A 22,075-nucleotide genomic window follows, 5' to 3' on the forward strand; every position below is an offset into this window, starting at 1 on the left:
CAGTTTTAATTGAGTTTTTTGTAGACTTTTTTTCCCCTTTATTCCCTCCAGTTTTAGATACTATCCAGCAGGAAATATATATATTTTAACTTTTGTACAACTACGATGCAAAAGCAAATGAGGTGGATAAGCAGAGCTAGCCAACAACTGATGACATCGTCCAGGACAGTGGTTCCCAAAAATGTTCTGGGCTCCCTATGCACATCATTCAACCAGGCATAACCTATACATGTACTTTGTTTTCAAACTCCACTGATGTTTATTTCACACTTCTGGTTGTAACAAAACTACAAACCCTCTTTATTACAGTGAAACACTTTTGTGTAACTGTTTTTTTAAATATTTTTATTATTCATCTATACCGCTTCCCCCCCTGCAATGGCACTGCGCCCCCTCTAGTGGGCGCGCCCTACACTTTGGGAACCACTGATCCAGGACATGACACTATAGAAATATAATCTGTGCTGCCCAGATATCTAGCTGTTAGCATATCATGATAGTCATGAATCACACAGCAACAATCTTCAGTCAGAGGCCTTTTCAGATTTGTTGCAGGACTGACTGCTACTGGAGTTCCTTCCTTCAAGCATCACAATTGACTTTTTCTTTAACATTTAAGGAATTTGATTAAATAATTAAATATTTTAGTTTTTGTAACATTAGCAAAATTTTTTATTTGTACTTCAGTATTGTTTTATTCAATTACAGCACAAATATTTTTCTTTCTGCCAGTTTTCCTTTATTGCCCATTCATTTGTTTACATTATAAACCACTTATACATCACCAACCACCAATCTCTTCCTTTGAGTAGTTTTTTTTTTTTTTTACTTTTGTAGATCATTTTCACACTAATGTAAGCATCAGCAAGTTAACACATAAAGCTCAGCATTTCAAGAAACAAGACAGTTTAGTAACAATAATACAAAGGGATTTTTCAGCTTCCAAAAAAAATTAAATTAAGAATTAGCATCATAAAATTAATTTATCCAAAGTAAAAATACAAAATAATATTAATGACATGACCAGATATGAAGTCTGTAAAGAAACAAAAATATATGAAATTAAAAAAATTTTTAAATATGTTTGAATTCCTTTTTTTTTCCGCAAAACTCTTTAAAAAAAAAGAAAAGGAAAATTTCTCACTACAAAGACTACATTACTACTGGAAGGTACTAGCAGGTAGAATAGGTAAATACACAGTAGAAAATGATTTTAGTGGATCACAATGCTTGCAATGAAAATTATTTCGCAATAAGATTTTATACCTCTTTTTCTCGTTTTCTTCTTTTCTACAAACGGTAGAGTATTGCACATTACGACAAAGAATCAAGGTTGTTAGCCTTAAAAAGGAGGAAGGGGGCGGGGCTAATTCAAGTCTCGCGTGAACAGAAAGGCCACCAGTCAAATTGATGCACCTTGGGGGCTTTCAATCAAGCTACAGGTGAAAACATTTGTGTCTGTTTAGTGTTAAAAAATAACATTCTTCTCTTTTCCTGTGTCCAGTGACTTTCAGAAGTCTTTTTGTTTCTCCCAACTACGTCAGGACAGCAAATCAATTCTTCTTTTTTAATTTATTCTCTTATTTATTTTTTTACAAAACAAAAAGAAAAAAAAAACGGGAGCACATACTTTTAGAAAACATAAAAAACTTATTTTTTAAAAAAATAAACAGGAGATCTTCCACAACTCTGGTCAGCATAGATGATTGTTTATAAATATTTAAAAAAAAGTGGGAAATTAGCTTTAATTTCTTCTCAGAGCACCTGATATTTGAGCTTTCTGCTCTCTCAACCAATTAAACCAGTGGGACTCCTTCTTCTAAACCAGTAAAGTAGACCCTACTATCACTACGAACATTATTATATTAGTTATAAAGCTTTAGCTCCTTCATTGACTCTCTTTAAAAAAAATAAATTCTTAAAATAAAAACATTTAAAAAAATCATCTCTCTTGAATAATTAAATTAATATATATTTGTCCATCTGAATAAACTTAGAAGATGTGTTTCTCTCCTAATATATGTCAAAACTGAGGTATTGCAAAGGATTTTTTTAAATCAGTCTTTTCCAAAAAGAAAACAAAAACAAAAAAAACTGCTGACTGTTGCAAACTGTTTTCAGATACAAAGTATAGTGCACAACAAATACAGGAAAAATAATAAAAAATAATAATAGAAAACTGGGTAAAAAGGAGGCAAAGAAATGTTTGAAAAAATAAAAACTCTCCCCAGAATTCATTTGTTATTATTCGTCAGAAATAATATCTCTTCTGCTCAAGTCCAATTAGTTTTTCTTAAACAGAAACACAAAAAAAATGTCCGTCCAAAAAAGCAGAAAAAACAACAGTTTACGACTGAAAACAGCTACACACACACACACACACACACACACACACAGTTACGTTTCCGTCACCATCATCGTTTCTTTTTCAGCTTTTAATGGAACCCAAAAATATATAATGTCCACCTTTATTTTTATTTCATTTATTTAGCAGGTCCGATACTTCAAGCTTTGCAGGAGACAAAAAAAAAAAAGATTTTAAAAAATAAAAAAATCTGGTGATTGCGTCACACATCTTCATCTCCACCATTTTCCCCAATTTAAAAAAAAATGTATATATGTATATATATCAGCATGTGTAAGGGCTCAGTTGATCAATCTCAGATCTCCAGTAGCTTTATGGGGGTTTTCCGCTTATTCACTCTCCAAAATAAAAATAAGACAAACAAGTGAGCTCTTTGGTTGCGTCATGACGTAAAAACGTTTCTGTCAAGAGTTGGAACGAACAATAAAGTTTTGCGTGCGTGAACAATATAGTTTTACGTGTTCGTTTTTTTTTTTTTTCGTTTTTCAACCCCGCTCACATTATTGTCTTCTCTTCAGGTCAGATTCGAGGTCTTCGGCCTGAAAACCCTCCGTCCCAGGTGTGTGTTTCCGTGTGTATCCAGACGTGAATCAGTGAGAACATTTTACATTTATATAACCGGCGGATATACGTGTGCATGTGCTAGCTAGTTTATGAAGTTTCACAGGACTTCTATGTCGGACACTGACGACAGTTAAAGCGAATCACAGTACTAGGCAGGTCTAACTACGTACAGTATAAAAAAAATAAAATAAAAAGAAAGAAAATTGCACAATTATAATCAACAATCACCGCAAATAAAGTACTTCACCTATTACAGGTTTTAATTGTAGTCCTACACTTCATTTGTGAGTAATATTAGCTTTAAAACCGTCGTCGTCCTGATCTGCTCGCGCGGCGTTGCTATGGTTACCTGTTTTCGTCCAGCGCCGTGCGAAAAGTATTCACACCGCTTTAACTTTTTAAAAATATTTCCCTCGCATCAAAATCACGTGTTTTAATGGGATTTTTATGTGATTGCTCAACAAAAAAAAGGTTTAGAACAAACGCTGCCATCTTTACTTTGATCGCCCTGAATGGAATCCAGTGTTACCTAAATATTAGCGTCCAGCTGTTTGTAATTTTATTTCAGGCCTCAAATGGGTTTTTTTTAGAGAATAATATGAAAAAAATCAGCAAGAAAAACTGTTAAAAGTAAGCAACAAAAAGTCTGGTTTGTAGTTTTCCAAATTATTTGGGACACGTCAAACCAGAGCACCGACTTCAACGTGTTCGCTAAGATCAAAGATTAACTTTTTTTTTGGCCTACAAGCTAAACTTTATCGGAGGAAAACCGATATTGCAGTTTAAAGCGTGAAACACGGTGGTGGTGGCAGCATCACGCTTTGAACAGAGTTCACGGAAAACTTTCAAGATGCTGCAAAAGCTTGAAACTTGAGCAGAGATTCACCCTCCATCATGACAACAATCCTATAGATCAAAGCACATTTGTTTGTTAGGATGGCCTAGTCAAAGTTCAGACCTAAATCCAACAGAAAACTGTGGAAAGACTTAAAAAATTGATGTTAACATTGGTATTCGCCAATATTAATCACTTTTTTAAACATATCGGTATCGGCCCAATAAATAAACCAAAGTCAATATTTATGTTCATCTTATTGACTTTTGGTTTTGGCTCATTTCTTTTAAAGGTGTCAAAACGGTAGAGAAATATTTATGATATACTATGTATAATATTGGTAAATATCGGTTATTGGACGTAAATGCAATATTAATATTGATATCGCTATCAATCCAAATTTTTATATCAGTGCAGTGCAAGGGTTCAATTTAAATGTGAAAATCTGAGCGACGCACTAAAAAAAGTGGCACACTGCAACACCACCAAATCTTACCAAGTATTTTTGCTCCAGTTTCTAGTGAAAATATCTTACTACTTTTGAAATAAGAAAAAATATAATTTACAAGTAACTTTTCAACAAGATATAGAGGCTTGTTTAAAGTAAATAATTCCTTAATATTAGTGAAAAAGTACTAGTTCTATTGGTAGATTATTTGACTAACAACAGCCCCTGCACTGTTACCTAGCAACGCCAGCCAAGCCCAGCCCGTTACCTAGCAACCCAGTTCTAGTTCCACTGGCAGATTGTTTCACTTTTAACATGGGAAAAATGTCTTGTTGTGAAAAAAAATAATCCAACAATATTAATGTATATTTAATTTAAACAAGATCCTATTTCTTGTTGAAAAGTTACTTGTAAGTTATTTTTTTCTTATTTTAACTAAGATCAAAAATACTTGGTAAGATTTTCTGGTTTTGCAGTAACTGTGGAGAAACATTCAGATATCTGAGGGCCGGAATATATTCCATTGTTCCCCTATTGAGATTTTTAATTAGCAAATTTCCCCCACTACATAAATCACTTTCCATTGCTCTAATTTGATAAAATCCCAGTAAAACACCATCAAGTTTTCAGTGATCTGATGCATGAATCCTTCAGCAGGGTGCAACACGACTTGCAGTGCGTTGTGCAAAACATGGCCAGAATGAAAATAAAAACAAAAACCTGCAGACATGATACTGAAAAAGTGTTTTGCATGCAGCGGCCTGACTAGAACATGCAGTTAGGGGCGACCCTTGACCTCAAAACGTCGGCCATCGTTGCCTGAGACAACTTGTCGTCCTGAAACGCCGGCTGCTTCTGAATTCCTCGCTGGGAAAATAAAATAAAGTACTTGTGGTATCTGTTCATACCATGGGATTTAGCAGCAAAGCTCCCGCAGCAGTTACATTTACATTACACTAAAAAAAAATTATGTTGTTATAAAAATAAAGACCTAGATATCAAACGCAAACTAATCTGATTGTGAGGTATTAACATTTACAGAGAATATATCAGTTGTTTTCAGAGCTGGTAATTGTTGCTACATCTGATGCCGCCTAACTTCTGCATTTATTCAATTAGCCTTTGGTAGTTTTTAAATTTATTTATTCTTCTTTATGTTTTTAACTAGGGGCGACGTAACTACAGCTGTTTCAAAGTAAGTGCATGCTCCTTTTGCATAAAATTTAAACCATTTATTTAACGTCTAGATAACTACAAAACAAAAAAATAGAGCTATATGTATTTTTAAATACGTGAGCGGTCCCGAGGGGGGACATACTGAACTGTCCTGTGTGTGTGTACGTGTGTATGTGTGTGCGTTATAGTGAGACTTTGTGCCAAAGTGCAAATTGTAAGCCGGTGGAGTTTTTCCCCCCCCACAAAGCTTTGACAACGAGTTCAGAACCGAGAATCTGATCCGTTTCGCTTTTTTTCCCACGTCGGGTGGAGCCGGCGGGAGCTGTTTTCATTTGTCCTTCTTCATCTGGGTTGAGGATAGTGCAGATCCGTGATCCCTGCTGACCCCGCTGGCCCGCCGCCCTCAGCTCCAGCGGAAGGAGACGTGTCGAGGGCGGTCGCCGCCCTCCTTCACCAGCGGCTTGTGGAACTCACGGCCGGCCCGGGAGTGGATGCTGGCCCAGCAGAACTCGCAGTAGTACTGCAGGCAGGTGACGTTGGCACAGAAAAACGGGGCGAACTTGCCGCCACAGCGCGCGCCCTGGCACTCGTCGCACATCTGGTCGTCCAGAACATACGGCTTCACCTCCACCTGTAGGGGGAGACGCAGAGAAGTCGTCAAGAGTTCAACAAGTCCTGGCAAAATCAACAAAAAAAATACAAATTATGATCACAATTACTGCAAAAATACAAAATCTTATCAAGGAATTTTGGTCTAGTTTCTATCTTACTACATTTGAAATCAGAGAAAAATAACTTAGAAGTAACTTTTCAGCAAGATGTGAGCTTGTTTTGATAGCAGGATAAAATTACTCACATAAACAAGGAATAGACACATTTTCAATCAATTATAAGCAATTATTGATTTAAAACAAGCTCCTATCTCTTGCTGAAAAGCTACTTTTCAGTTACTTTTGTCTTATTTCAAGTGAACCAATTTATCTGCATTAGAATCCAGACCAAAAACATAATCAGATGTTGTGTTTTTGCAGTTTTCTCCCTTAATTGTTGTTATTGTGCCCGACTTGTGTTCATAATAAAGCCCTTGCCGCCCCCGACTGAAGATAAACGACGTTAGCTGAGGTGGGCTGGGCCCCGGCTGGACCGGGCTGGCCCGCCCTCCTGGCTGACACCCAGTCTGTCTCGGTCTCAATTGGCCGGTGTGCCTAAAATAAGCGAGCTGCAGCACGGCTGGATATTCACGCATGGGGAAGTACTATAATTAAACCGGCTCTATGTGTCTGCAACCTGAAACATCTGTCGGGGCGCAGAGTGATTACACAGCCGAGCCGGGCCGGGCCTTCCGGTTCCGTAGGCCGCAGAGAAGCTTCTGGCAGAGCAGGAAATACATAAACTCAAGTAACAAAGTATTTCTTAAATAGTCTACTCAAGTACTGAGTAACTGAACAAATTATCAATCATTTAATATTTAAGGATTACATCTCCAGACGGACCAAAATATAAAGTGGAAATTTTGTGTCTCTCTCTGGTGAACTCGCTCACCCTTTTGTCGATGTCGTTGTGCTGCAGCTGGACAAAGCGGGCGCTGATGGCGGCGATGTAGCTCTGCTGGTTGGAGAACGCCACGCGCCCGGCTCCCTTCGGATATTTCAGCTCCGGGTCCGTGTCGATGCCGGCGTAGCAAACGCCTCCGTACAGCCGGTCCATGATCATCGCTAGCTCCACTGGAAGATGAGAGGAAAACACAGAGCAAAAAATAAGACTGGGTTTCTTCTAGAATACACTGCAAAAACAAAATACCAAAAATCTGTATTATAGGAGAAAAAAAATAAACATATCCAAATACTTTTAGAGCTTCAGTCAAAACGTGCAAGCGTACACTGTAAAAACGAAAATCTGACCCAATATTTTTGGTCTAGTTTCTAGTGTAAATATGGCAGAAATCAAACTTACAAGTAACTTTTCGGCAAAATACAGGAGCTTTTTTAAGTCAATAATTGATAATTGATTTAAAAAAAAAAAAATTATATTATAATTATTATTTTCCCCGAGGTAAAGTCAGTGACGTGGTATTTTGGTGACACAGTTTATCTTTTAACAACAGCAAGGTATAACATATAGTGGAGGGGAACTTTTCCTCGATTCAATAAACACGTAAAAAACAGTCTGATACTGTTACGGTAAATCAAACGTTAGTGCAATCACAATATATATCCACTTCCGCTATAACCATTGATTCGTTCGTGTTAAATTCTCTCGCTGCTGCTCTGTTCCCGTGTTCTACTGCGTGACTGATCGCCTTGAGCTTAAACTCTGCGTCGTAAGCTTGTCTCTTATTAGGAGCCATTTTGGGGTCTTTACACAAAACCCAGCGTGCACCGCGAGCTTCTTCTTCTACGGGGGAAAATGAAGTCGGCGGCTGCTTACCGTAGTTGCGAGACCAGTTGTGGCTCAATATTGGTCCATATATAAGGCACACCGGATTATAAGGTGCACTGTCGGCTTTTGAGAAAATTGAAGGTTTTTAGGTGCGCCTTATAGTGCGGAAAATACAATAATGTTGCAGGAAAACGGTTCATCTGCTGTCATCAGTAGGCTAACTAGCCTTAGCATTTATGACAGGGGCTTGGGTGATGATTGACAGCGCTAAGACCCGCCTCCTGGCTCTGATTGGTTGTTTCTAGTTAGCAGTCTCATATTAAGCTGTCACAATATGGTGACAGTGTTAACAAATATGTAAAAAAAAATATATTTTGTAAAAGTTAGACAATGCAGCTTTAATGATTAAGAGGAGAAAAAAGATCCAGTTTTAAATTTAGTAGTTGACTGATTTCAGCATGTATAGTTTGTTCCTTCTTCTTTCTAAAATTGAACAAAATTCTCCACTTTGTCCCCCACAAACAGCAGCAGCAGCAGTTTCAACCCGCTGGGGGAAATTATCTGGGGGTCAGATTGCAGACAAGCTAGCGATGCTAATCCCGCTAAGAGAAAGGCTCAACCTTCCATTAGCTCATGAATTCCTAACGCGTTGACCTCTGGGTCGCCCTCCTGGGAACCCAAGACGAGGATTGCTTTCTCACCGGGAGACGCTTCATTACCGCCTCCGGCTGCGGTTCACCTTATGAAGCGCATTTGGAGGCTTTAAGGGGCAGAAGCTGCAGGATTCATTACGTAAGGCTACCTGCACGCAGGGGCCGGGGAACTCCCCCAACGAAGATGGTTTTGCGGGGATCCAGAGGCTGGGAGCCGTCCATGACGAAGTCGCTGTCGCCCAGGTTCCAGGGACGGATCTGGACCTGCAGAAAAACAAGAAAAAAAATAAACAAAATGGAAAATATTTGAGCTAAAACTGAAATATGGGAGAGGAAAGGGCTACAGAGTTAGCATGAAGCTATGTGATATGGAGAAAATGGGAAGAAAGTAAATACTTAATCTGTTAATGAATCAGCCTCAGATTATCATCAGTACACTGCAAAAACACAAAATCTTACCAAGAATTTATGGTTTTCTTTCTAGTACAAATTTCTTAGTATGCTTGAAATTTGAAATTAGACCAGGGGTGTCCAAAGTGTGGCCTGGGAGCCATTTCTGGCCCTAGAAATCATTTTGTTCGGCCCCTGATCACAAGAATGTCAGAAAACAATTGACGACCCAAAAATGTGAAAATTGTCTTTTATTTTTTTAATAAGGCAACAGTTTGAAGCCCTGTTTACTTTTTAAATAATTTATAGATTTAATAAATTTATAGTTTATTGTTGAGCAGGTGAATAAAAAAAAAATCACAGTAAACTAATCTTTGCATTTTTAATTTAATACATTTTGTGAACCACCAGTAGTTTAAATTTGCAAGTTTTGATCCCCAGTTCAAAAACGTAGCACCAGTAAATCAGACAAAACTAACTCACAAGCAACCTTCCAGTTTAAGACAATAATTCCTTAATATTGGTGAGAAATATTTGTTCCACAGGCAGATTATTTCACTCATAACTTGGAAAAAATGTCTTGTTGCAGGTGAAATAATCTGCCAGAGGAACCAGTAACAGGTGACCAGTAACACTTACTGGTTTGTCCTTGATGGTGGGACTGGACACACACAGGTAGAGCTTCCCGTCCTCCTCAATGCAGGCGTCGATCAACGCCTGGACTGAAGCCTCTTCCTGGAAAAGCAGGAAGGCGTAACCTGGAAGGGACCAAAAAATGATTTTAAGGAAATATGACCTTGAGAGGGAATAAAAATAATCATATATTCAAATAATTTAACAGTTTCAGCAAATACATGCAGGCAAAAACATAAAGTCTAGTTTCTAGAGAAAATATCTTAGTACACTTGAAATAAGACAAAACTAATTTAGAAGTAACTTTTGAATTTGTTTTAAGTAAATAATTCCTTAATATTGATGAAAAAGTTTAGTTCCACTGGCAGATTATTTCACTTTTAACGTTGGAAAAATGTCTTATTATAAAATAAATAATCTGCCATTCCTCATTTTAAATTTGTATTCTTCATGTAGAAGTTATAATAAAATTACTACTTATTCCTGCTAATATTACATCTTTATTCTGACATTATTTCGACTGTCGTACGACTTTTCTCCTATTATTACAAGTTTATTCTCATAATATTCAACCATTGGGGTACCACTCAATATTTAGCAGTCTAACACGCGCTGAGTGACGGCGTTTTGTGCAGGAAAGAAAAGAGAAAAACTTTCTCAGACCATCTCTGAGCGCTGCTGCATCACTTAATGTTGAGAGCAGAGACTTCCTTCAAGGTCAGAGCGACAAAAAACGATTCAGCATCCATCGAAAGCTATTAGAGGCACCAAAAAAACCAGAAAATCCATCCGAGACGTAAACATCAGCGGAAAAGGATAAATCATTTATATCTTCCATTTCTTTTATTCACAATGTCATTTCGCTCCTCTTTATTAAAATTGGTAACTTACCATCTAATCTCCTCCTGACCCATGTCTAGTTTAGAGTCTATTTTCTCAATTTTATCCTAATCCAGAACTAGAAAAACTGTATTTCTTAATTGTCAGCAAATTACAGGGTTCGTACTTTATCCACAGTAAAATTCAAGAATTTTTCAACATTTTATAAAGCAAGTTTTCAAAGTTTTCCAGCAAAAACAATACAAATGAACTAAAAACAGTTTAAATTCACAATTACATGATACTATCTATTAATTATTTAATGTTTTGTGTTTCTATTCTACATTCAACAGTATAAAACAAAATTTTGTGTTTTCAAACGTCTCAAACATCCTATAAACCTCTGATTTGAGAACAAAACACAAATTTTAACACAAGAAATATATATGATATATATTGTTATATTGTTGAACTGTAAACAAATACAATATATATATATATATATATCTATAATCTCAATAACACAGATCAGTAAGTTATCGAGAAATTAGGAATAATAAATATTTACTACATAGAAACAACCCAAACGAATTGTTTTTATTTCTTAAATTAAATGCTAAAAGTTTTTTTTTTAAATCTAAAAATGTTCCTGCTACGTTTTCTGACATTTAGTAAATAGAAATTATTTAGTAAATTCTAACTAACCTGAAGCAAGAAAAGTTTCGTCTGATTTAACTTCTAGACAGCAAGAATAAAAACAACAGTGTAATGATTAATCAGATTAATCCTGATTAATCTGAATAATCATGGTTAATCGATTAATTAAACAATTGTCAACTAATTAAGTAATCGATTAATAGTTAACTGGAGTATAGAGACTCAAAAAACGTCACTTTGCTGAAAGAACAACACAATCAGAGCAGGAATTAAACCATAACTGTGCAAAAAGTAAACAAATTTTGCATTTAAGATAATAAAAAAAACCTTTGTCTATAAATATGTTTTAGCGAAAACCCCTCAGATGGCACCTGGTTCAAATCTACTTTTCGTCACCTTTAACTAACAGACTATTAATTAGTTTATCCAAAAATAGTCAGCAGATGTATTTCTGATATTGCATAAAAAGGCAAAAATAAAAAATACTGATGATAAACCGATTAATTATCAAGATAAATGATAACAAAAATAATCGGTAATCGTAGTTGTGAAAATAATCTGGTTTCTACTGAAAACGTTTTCCAAATTTAGGCTTTTAATCAAACGTTACACTGAATTTTATTACAAAATGCAGTTAGAATATCAAGCACTTTCCAAACCTTGAAAATAAATTCTTTTCAAGGATTTTAAGCACTTAAATGAACCATCAAACTAATCTAAAGAGCAGCAGCTGTTGGTGAGACAGCTTTTCACTCCTGTTGGTGTGTGTGTGTCAGGGGAATAAGAAGCAATCTGATTGGCTGATTAGGATCAGAAACATCCCGGCGTATCGCGCGCTGCCCGGCGACCAGAGGACGCAGCATCAGGACAACACACACACACACACACACACACACACACACACACACACACAGAACGTGCAAAAGTGGAGGAGTTTTTAAAAAATGATGCTGTCTTTTTTTATCATTTATTTTTGATTTTGTTCCTTCCTGAGTGGAGCTGCTAATGTTGAGACGAAAAGAGAAAAGAAAGCGATAAAAAAGAAATGGCTGACTCAGCAAAGTGCGAGAAAAAAATGAAGTGAGGTGAGAAAAGCAAAGGAACGGAGCAGAGAAAACATTCAGATTCAGGTTTTTATATGTTTGATGAAAAATAGCGACAGTGCATATTAATGATCAAATATGGAGACATTGTTCATCCTTAAGGTCTGATGGACGGACGGACAACTTTCCATTTTAAAATGTATTTTCCAACTCTGGAGTGAAATTTCTAACTGAATCTGTTGGTTGGTTGGGAGGAAGCAAGGAAAGGAGGAAGGAAGGAAGAAGGAATGGACGGATGGAAAAAAGAACAAATGAACACATGGGACAGGAAAGAACAAAGGATAAAAGGATACAGGAAGGAAGGAAGAAAGAAAGGAAAGAAGGACAAAAGAACAGCAAGAAGGAAGGAAGAAGAGAAGCACAGATTAGAAGGTAAGGAAAGAATGGAAGAAAGTAAGGACACATCAAGAAGGAAGGAAATACAAAAGGATAAAGTGAGATAGGAAAGAAGGCAGGAAGGGAGCACAAAAGGACAGGAAAAGGATTTAAGGAATGAATGACAGATTTGAATAAAAGGAAGGAAGGAAGCATCAGCAAACGAAGGAATAAAAGAAGGAAGGATGGCAGAAAGGAAGGAGGTGAAGAAGAAGAAAGAGGAAATCAAATGTCTACATCTGATACAGAATCTGATATTTAACTGAAATATTTCTGTACATATCCAGAACTTTAAGGACAAGCCTGAGTTCTATTAAACGTTTACAATAATCCAAAAAGATCTAATTAATTAAAACCATTATTTACACAGCAGTGCTAAAACACAAACCGCTACCAGCTGCTTTAAACGTCCAAATAATCTCTGCTAATTGGGTGCACACACGGGAAAGCTGCCTCATCATCGGCCGGCTGACGCTTACGTAAGGACGGGATGTCATTCGGATAAATCTGAGGTTTAGGACAACATCATCGCCCCTCAGAGAGAGAGAGGAAGGGAAAAACTTAAACGGGGTAAAAATAAGGCATGAAAAGGCAGAGCTAGCCAGCAGCTCTTCCAGTCTGAGAGAGAACAACATGTTCTGTGACCCGGAGGGGGAGGGAAGAGCGGCAGATGGAAAAGAGAGTAAAAAGGAAAGGAAAGGGAAGGTGGGAAGAGAATGAATGAGGGCTTTACAAGCTGAACATTCAGAAATAGGCTCTGGTGAGCAGGAGCCTTTCAGGAAGTGGAGAAAAGACGCTGAAAGTGAAACAAACTCCTGATTTCAACTAAACTAACCCACCGACTGAAACCAAGCCACTTTAGCGAGACAATAAACGGGACTTGGTACTCAAAAATTCCCATTTTGAAGGGTTTTGTGCTTCCAGTTGGGTCTCAACTGCTTCGACCAACAGACCAAGAGCTTTAAAAAACCCCCCAAAGAACAACTAATCGTTTTTGGGGATAAGTTCCTGTTTTTAGGTGTAGGGAAAATTAAAAAACATTCAGAATGTAACGTCACAAATCAGCAGGCTCTGCACCCTACCTAGCAGCCCTGGTTGCTAGGCAACCCCAACCAAGCTAAGCCCATCACCTAGCAACCCAAGTGGAGCTCTAGCACTTTTGGTCAGCTGGATTTAAAGCTGCTAGTAAAGATACGTTTTTTTGTGGTTGACTTAACATCCAAAAATCACCAGCTACATTCTTGTTGGTCGTGCAGAATTCTCCACTTCTGCCTTTCAAAGATGTACGGTTGCATAATTGCGCATCAGTTTGCAGCCATTTTCATGTGCGAGTGTAAATGCTGAGTTGGCCATCGTGGCAACTACAACTTATTTGGATTTAGAGGCAAGACACCAAAAAATACAGCTCATTCTGAAAGGAGCTCAAAACTGGCAGAAGTGAGCATACTGAAATGATCAATCAATCAAATGTTATTTGTATAGCACATTTCAGCAGCAAGGCATTTCAAAGTGCTTTACCTCATATCAAACACAGAAACACAATGCAACATAGAATCAACAATCAAAACACGACATTAAGTCAAGTTCCATCAATAAATTTGTAATTGATTACATTTCAAAACAATCCTAAGCAGGTGGGTTTTTAGTCGAGTTTGCATCCATAAAATGTTTACCTGTTACACTCCTACTGTGTTATATGGAACAAAATACCTGTTGCTATTTTTATTCCCATTCACGCTCACAATCACACAGTTTAAAACGATGTAGACGGCATTTTAATGGGCTTCTGGCACAAGGCTCCAAACGCCTTTAACAGAATTTCGAGCAGGGACTCCGCCGTCCCTCACGGATTTTTGTGCAATTCTATGGTACCTGTTAGTGTCTAGAATCTACAGGGTTTCCGTTACGCGCAATGACCCTCAGTCACTCGCCGTTTTTATTCCGGCACGGGGCTTCGTACACCTCCTTGTCATGAAATGCGGTAATTGGTGGTGAGGTTGGCTGCGGAGGATCCAGGTTGTGGTGTGAAAAAGGATGATTTAATTAAAGCTCTTATAGATTAACAGAAAATCCAAGCAGCACAGGTGAACTAGGAAGCAAGGAACTCAACACTGGTAGCTCTAGTAGTGAAGATAAACACCAACTTGACACTTTGACAAGGACCCGACGAGGAAACAGGACACAGCTGGGATCAACCGGGGTAGACAAGACGACACAGAAACTAAATTGACTAGAAAACAAACACAGAGACCTAAATCGAAACAGAAATCTCGTTATCTTAGAATTATTTTGTGCAAAATAATGTAATGCACAAATGGACAACCATTCATCTTTGAAAAGCAGAAGTGAAACTTCCTGCAGCAGGTGGTTTCTGGATGGTAACTCAACTACAAAAACGTATCTTATCCAGCAGCCATTGTACAGCACATACAGCGGTAAAACCAGCTGACCAAACATGCTGGAGCTCTGCTTGGGTTGCTAGGTAACGGGTTAGGCTTGGCTGGTGTTGCTAGGTAACGGTGCTGTGCCCCCAAAGTGTGACTTAATCAGGAGGTTTTTGAACCAGCTCATTTTCCAGTCTCCAAAAGATATGAACTTATTGGCTGAATGTTTTTTTCAAGCACTTAAAATAATAATTTAAATGTATTTTGTATTTGTTTTGGGTATTTCTCCAAGATATAATGGCTTTGTTTGATTATCTAAAAACATCTAAGTGAGGAACTTCAGAAGGAATAGATCTGTAATGGTGTGTGTGGTTCTTTTATAGTAAATATTAGCGTTTTTCCAAATCGATGTGACCCACTTCATCATCTTTAATCTGAGCGAATGAACTGATATTCAGTCCGGACGCTGCGGAGGATGTGTCTGCCTCCGTCAGCCTGGCGCAGTGCGGAGGCTTATGCCACATGAGGAGAGCGGAGATCTGCAGTGGCTCGTGCCTGCGAGTTAGAAAGCTTTCCTCCTGAGCTCTCAGCACCGTCTGCTAAGTAAGGCAATGTGTGCACCATGAAAGAGCAATCAGCAACGAACAGGACGGATACTTTCCTGATTCAATATGTCTGATTCATCTGACGTATTGTCAGATTACCGGAAGATGTCACTCTCAGCAGACACTTCATTAGTCTTGTTGTGTTCAGAAGTAACTTAATGTTCATTATTTAACTGTTTCTTTCCATGTCGCAACAATAATAGAGCAACAGTAATGAATTTTACCAACAAAAACTTTGCTTGCGATTACACCAAAGTGGGTGGAGCCAAGACAGACTGAGGGAATGAGTGAAGAATTAAACAAACTTACATGAAAAATTTACATTTGAAATAAATCACTAAAATCTTTAAACTAATGTAAGATTCAGACTCTAAATGAGCGTATTTAAACTTCACATCAAGGCAGTTAGGTCACACACCCCAGTTGGCGTTAAATTAAGTCTTTTGTTCATTTTTATTTTTTAAATGAAGTGTTTTTGAATGAAGTTTTTAAGTTGAGGTAGATTATTCTGCTGCTCCCTTCCTACTGCACATGGCTCAGTCTGTGCAAACGACACCCAAGTCACCAAGGGGTCAGTCACTTAGCAGAGCGCAAACATCTTTCCACTGGCACATCAAAGCCCGAGATTGAAATCCAAGTCTTCCCACTACCTCATCAAGTGAAAGTTATGTTGACTTTGCGGAAATCTAATCCAATGATGACCAGATACGGCGACTGACCGAGTCATGCTGCTGGCTTCTCAGGCTTAAATGGTGACATTTAAGTCCAGGGTTATTTCAGCAGCTGAGACGAGTCTGCGGATTGGTTCTCAACGAGCCCAAGGCCCAGAGAAAGCGCCCAACCATCAGAAATAACGACATCTGAACAACACGCTTCTACGTGCTATGATTTTTTAAAAATGAGACCCATTATGTAAAATTCACATTTTCCACGTTTTTGTACTTCCATTTGCGCCTTGCAGTTCAGGATACCTTCCGGATACCTGAATCAGGAAGGTATCCGTCCTGTTCGTTGCAGCTAGGCTGATTTCTAGGTAATCAGCCTAGCTGGTTACCTAGCAACCCCAGTGGAATTCCAGTGTGTTTGGTCAGCTGGTTTTGCCACTGTATAATGGCTGCTGGAAAAGACAAATGTTTTGTTATTGGCTTAACATCCAGAAACAACTTGTTCCACTCGTGTTGGTTATGCAGGAGGCTCTACTTCTGCTTTTCAAAGATGTATGGCTGTATATTTCTGCATTCGTCATTTTCACGTGTGAGTGTAAATAGCTAATGCTGAGTCAGGGGTCGTGGAAAGCAGCAGATTATTTAGATTTAAAGTGACAAGAGGTCCTAAAACAGCTCATTCTGAAACTAACTGGACTAAAATTTCATTATCTAAGAAGGATTTTGTGCAAAAAAATGTGATGAACATGTTTTGTAGCCCGTAGACTTATTCTAACCTTTAAGTTTTACTTTACTGGAGACAGAATAACCTTAAAGAAAGAGAGGGGGAGAGAGGTTAAGAAAAACCTCAAAGGCTTAGAAAAACTGGAGAGTACTTGAGTTTAAAGCAGAGAAATCAAGCATTGCTAATCATCTCAATTTGAAGCAGTCAGTCAGAGTGTAATCCCAACACAACGGGGAAAAAGATAAATCAAGGCCCGGGTAATGGAGGAAGATTTAGCACTGAAACTGGGGCACTTCTCTGTATTCAAAGAGACATAACAGTACACAGACCAGAGCTCTGCGCTGAATGACTCATGGTGTGATAAAAACAAAATTATAAAACGCTGATCATGACCATGTGCAGGCAAAAGACACTGCAGTTGTAACCTTTTCAAAGTACGGTTATTGCTGAGTGACGCAAGCGCTTTTCAGGAGTTTACAGCTTCCACAGTTCAAACGACGCTGTACACACAACGAAACCTTCAACCCTCCTCCTCCTTTTGCCCCAAGTCACAGACCAAAATAGCTCCCTCACGTCTGAAGCTCATTGCCAACAATAGCAATGAGTGTTTGGATGATGGGAGGCTGTTTGAGCGACAGCGCCATGACGACTACAGAGTCTCACTTGTACTTTAAAGGAATCGGTTTTGAGCATCAGTAGCTACGGCTCGGCTTCTGTGGGTTTCCAATGTCTTTCCTTTTGATGGGTTTTTAACTTTATGAAATCATTGCTTTACAAAAAGTATTCCCAATCTGGTTATTCTGTGTTTCACTGTCTCTTTTCCAGATTGAGTCATTAGTTCTGTTTCCATTACAAATTTCTGTTTATATTCTGCCAACATTGGACCCACAATTTCACAACTGCAGTGTTTCCATTAAATTTTAAATTCAATTAAAATCACAGGTGAATAAGCTTGTTCACGGTAGCGATGGATGTCACAGTTACTTGAGATGTATTCATAATTCAGCCATCAGAGGAGACGTCGTTGTCTTATTCAGGCGTTGGAGCGATAAACGTTATACTTGACAGCGACGACATGCGGCGTTTTGGGGAAACTGTAAAAAAAAAAGCTTTAGATTTAACACTTTCAAATGACAACTTTCGATGAACTACGAGATGCTGTGAGCTGCAGATTGTCCAACAAAAAAGAACAAAGACAAACCATCATCCTCTGACCACTTCTTGTTTGTCGTTTCTGCCAGTAGTAACACCTGGCTGTTGATTGTGTGACTCGTGATGCGAAAAGTGTTTTTTGGGTTTTTTTTTTTCAGTTTTGCAAAATAAATCTATTTCAAAATCACCTCAACCTAGGGTAATAAAGTCTTACAGAAAAACAAGTTTTTTGGAAATTGGGTTGTTCCCATTAAGCAAATTTCATAGCGAGTACGCCTGGGCTGATGTCTCACTCTCTCTATTCTGGATTGAGGCACAGATGAAGCAATTTTTCCAGATAAACTTCTGAAGCTAAGTTACGTGGCTGTTTAGTAAACTTTCAGGTGAATAAACGGTTAATTCTTTAGGTGGCTAAATGTTTTAGTTCATGCTCTTATTTTGAAGTGGTTTAAAATCGTTTACGCAGCAGTTCTGTTTCCTGTTCTCTATTGTTTTTGGTGCATTGTGGGTATCAACATAGTTAAATTGAGGGCATTAGCAATTTAGCATTAGCTTTTGCTAAATGCTATGTTGATTTAGCGCATTAGCGGAACAAATATTTATGATTAGCGCTTTTAGCAGCCATGAATTCTACTGTGCATATAATGTAGAATGAATCAAACATGTTGGTGCTACATTAATAAACTAAACAGCACAATATTAGCTTGGTTTGGAGTCACAGCCTTGACCTCCAAACAAAATGAAACTTGATGTTTACTCTCATTTTAAGTTTCATCTGGCTCTCCACCTACTGCTGTATTTTTAAGAGCTACTTGTTGCTCCAACCAGCAGCTAAATTAGTTGTTGCCTCCTGCAAACAGTAGTCCTCTAACGTTGCTTTTTTTAATGCCCCAGGGCAGCTTGTTGTGTCTGTAAACAGAAGTGATGGATGTCGGGGAACAGGAAGCTGGGCCAGCAACACGAGCCTGCAGACATTTTGAGTTGGATAAATAAAAAAGGATTTTAGGTTTCTGAACAGAACGCTGCATTTAAACTTCCTGCAATTAAAAAAGAACCATTTTATCTGAACAAAACGACGTTGCATTCATCTCCTGTTCACATCTCAGTTCAACCATCAAAACAATCTTTTCTTACATATAATTGGCTCTATATTAAATGGATCTACATCAGAGCAACACTTTTTATTACATCTTTTGATCCATTACTGGAGGCTGTGACAACATTAACAGAGAGAGGAAGCTGAGGGGAAACAATCCTGCCTTGGCATCAACTTTCTGTCTGTGCCTGACCTTCATCCCAAGCACCAAAACAGTCCAGGCCCGGCCCGGCCCGGCCCGGCCCCCGAAGCCTGACTGAGCCACAGTATGAGTCACCGCTGAACAAAAAACACTTTCATAACAGCACAGGCGCATGCTGCCGGCAGTTTAATGAGGAGCAGGGTGGAAAGTGACAGTGATCTTCCATTCGGTCAAGCCTGGATGGATCCTCCGCAGGCTCTGGACTCACATCCCACATTCTGCAGATCACTGGCAGAGCGAAACGCTTCCCTCCTCTTGGGTTTCTTCTGTTTTCTCTTCTTGTCACACTTAAATGTTTCAGTAAAATTTTTAGCCTAAATCATCTTTTGGCAAAGAGTGGAGATTTTTTATTTAATTTATTGTTTTTGCAAAAATTGTTTAAAAGGAAAAAGACAAATGATCCTGTCCCTAGGTGAAAAAGTAATTTCCATCTTAATATGGCAATTTACAGAAGAGGATTACGGCCAAACAAAAAAATTTTAATTCTCAGAATTCAGGATTGATTTTCTCCAGAAAATTCACTTTTTCCCTCAGAATTTTCATTTTTCAGAATTCTCCTTTTTTTTCTCAGAATTAATTTTTTCTCAGAATTCTCATGTTTTCCAGAATCGAGATTTTTTTCCCTCGTAATTCAATTTTCTTCTCAAAATTTTGACTTTTTCCTCAAAATCAAAATTGGTTAGCATGTTTATGCATCATCAGGCAAATCTAGTCTTAAAGTTCAAATCTACCAAAAAAAATTCAATCAGTCTTTCAATCTGGATAAAGTTCATATTTATAAATCCTTTAAGATTTAAGGAAGAAATGTGATAATTTTCATACATTAACAACATAATTGTAGAATATTTGATTATTTATTTGAATTTTGACATAAATTTGCACAGAATTAGAAAGTTTAAAGTCAAAATTATTATTATTATTATTTTATTGGCTCTAATCCTCTTCTGTAGAAATTAGCTGTGATAATCCATATTTTGTGGTTTATTGTCACTAACCACACTGGCCTGATAATTGCCAGACCCTCAAATCAATATCTTAATTAAACAATGTTTCTCCATCATAAGGTAGGCCGTAATACGTTAAAATCAATCCATAGGTGGCGCCGTTATTACATAAACAGAGCGCTGAAGTGTGAAATCTACATTCTTCTTCTGCGCATCGCAGAGCAAAATTTGACTACAGTTGAATTTAACTAGTAGTATAAACAACCGAGCAAAAAAAATGATATCCAGTATTGAGAATTAAGACCTGCTGGTCGAATAAAACCTGAGATCTTTTCTTTGCTTTGACATGTCAAATTGCGTTTTGGGCCACCTTGTGATGATGACCCAACCCAGAATGGTAATGCACTGACCCATCTGGAAAGGGTTACCAATCCAATTCTAAGAGGCTTCAGCGAACCACAGCAGGCGCCATTATCCAGTAATGGAGAAAACATGAAACAGTGGTGAACCTTTTCAGGAACGGCAGGCAAAATGAAATTAGTAACCCATCACAAAAACTAAAGAATTCCAGGCCTCAGTTAGGATCAGCATTTATGATTCAACAATAACAGGAAAAAAAATCATCAGTGTGAGAAGTAAAACCACCTCTCACCAAAAACAACATGAGTCCCATCTCACAGTTTCTACACCATATTTTAGTGAAATATTCCAAGACCTACATATGGAGTAAAACTAAAAAGAACGCTACGTTGACAGTCATCACACATTCTTTTTTTTCTCCATAAGAGTTTTTGTGGCGCTAGTGGCTTGTATGTTTTGCAACAGTAGGCAGACAGGAAAGCGGGCGATGAGAGGGGGGAAGACATGCGGCAAAGGTCGCTGGGACCGGGAGTCGAACCCACGACGGCCACGTCGAGGACTAAGGCCTCCAAACATGGGGCGCACTAACGCCCTGCGCCACCACAGCACGCCCCAGTCATCACACATTCAACGGTGCAACAAATGGGAAAACGAGCTCCAAACATATGAACGATGCAAAAAAAACCTTAAAAAACAAATGCAACAGACAAACTCTGCAAACAAAAACGGAGGTCCTCCAGGCCACTAGAGGGAGTCGACCACCAAATCAAATGGGACTCTCGGTAAAGACGGGATGTCAAGATTTAACGTACAGGAAGAAAAAGAACGTTACACTTCACGTTTTACTTTTTCAAGCATGCAGTGTTTTACAACAGTATAGAACACCAACATGTTCACATAGGTAGTGTTACTCCCCCTAGTGGTCTGGAGGATTTCAGTTTTCTGGAGCAAGTTTGCAGTTGTTTTTGCTTTTTGTGGACTTTCCACTTATTGTGTCTATTTTTTTGTTCACAGCATTTTCAGTTGCATTTGATTTTCGAATTTGTTTGTTTCGGAGTTACGAGTTGGTTTGCTTTGCATTTCCCACTTGTCGACTATCGTATCAACACAATGCTGAAATAACTGAAATCAGATACTATCTGTCTTTGATGGGGGTTTTTAAACGGTGATGGAAAAAATCCGACAGCCATCTGTCATTTTGGCAGATTACACACACCTGACGATTTGGTGCAGTCACTCAGTTTCAACTTTACACAACATTGCAGAGCTCAATAAAATCAATCAACATAACAAAAATTCCCATCAGAGAGAGGATGGCAGGATTATTCTTCCATAAAGGAGAGTGTCTGCTGGACCAGGCAATGTTCAGAGAGTCTTGTCAACTTCTGATCACTTCATTTGGTGAAATGTTACTCAATTTCAAAACTTTGTCACTGCAGAGAAAAAGTTGAATGAATTCAGCTTAATAATGACACGAGGTGGATTATCTGTTCTGCTTGTTGAATCTGAATTAAACAGAATAAAAATGAAATGTCAAATTTTTAAA

The 22,075-nt window shown here is 38.1% G+C and overlaps 1 protein-coding gene and 1 long non-coding RNA gene across 5 annotated transcripts in view; one reads left to right on the plus strand and one right to left on the minus strand.

Annotated features, from left to right (window-relative positions):
• Positions 1–711: 711 nt before the first annotated feature.
• On the plus strand, positions 712–7,103 carry LOC114137888 (uncharacterized). The gene is made up of 3 exons (XR_003594123.1): positions 712–2,924; positions 5,381–5,407; positions 6,958–7,103. It is a non-coding gene; the product is annotated as an uncharacterized LOC114137888 (long non-coding RNA).
• cpeb3 (cytoplasmic polyadenylation element binding protein 3) overlaps positions 5,623–22,075 on the minus strand; it is a 44,625-nt gene continuing 28,172 nt past the window's right edge. For all 4 annotated transcript variants that reach the window (XM_028006720.1, XM_028006716.1, XM_028006717.1 and 1 more), the window contains 4 exons: positions 9,450–9,568; positions 8,570–8,684; positions 6,931–7,112; positions 5,623–6,019 (listed from right to left, as the gene is read on the minus strand). In XM_028006720.1, coding sequence (XP_027862521.1) covers positions 5,792–6,019; positions 6,931–7,112; positions 8,570–8,684; positions 9,450–9,568 — 644 coding nt within the window. In that variant the 3' untranslated portion in view covers positions 5,623–5,791. The remainder of the gene's footprint in view (positions 6,020–6,930; positions 7,113–8,569; positions 8,685–9,449; positions 9,569–22,075) is intronic.

The sequence above is a fragment of the Xiphophorus couchianus genome, chromosome 22 (genome assembly GCF_001444195.1).
Source record: "Xiphophorus couchianus chromosome 22, X_couchianus-1.0, whole genome shotgun sequence".
Lineage (NCBI taxonomy): Eukaryota > Metazoa > Chordata > Actinopteri > Cyprinodontiformes > Poeciliidae > Xiphophorus > Xiphophorus couchianus.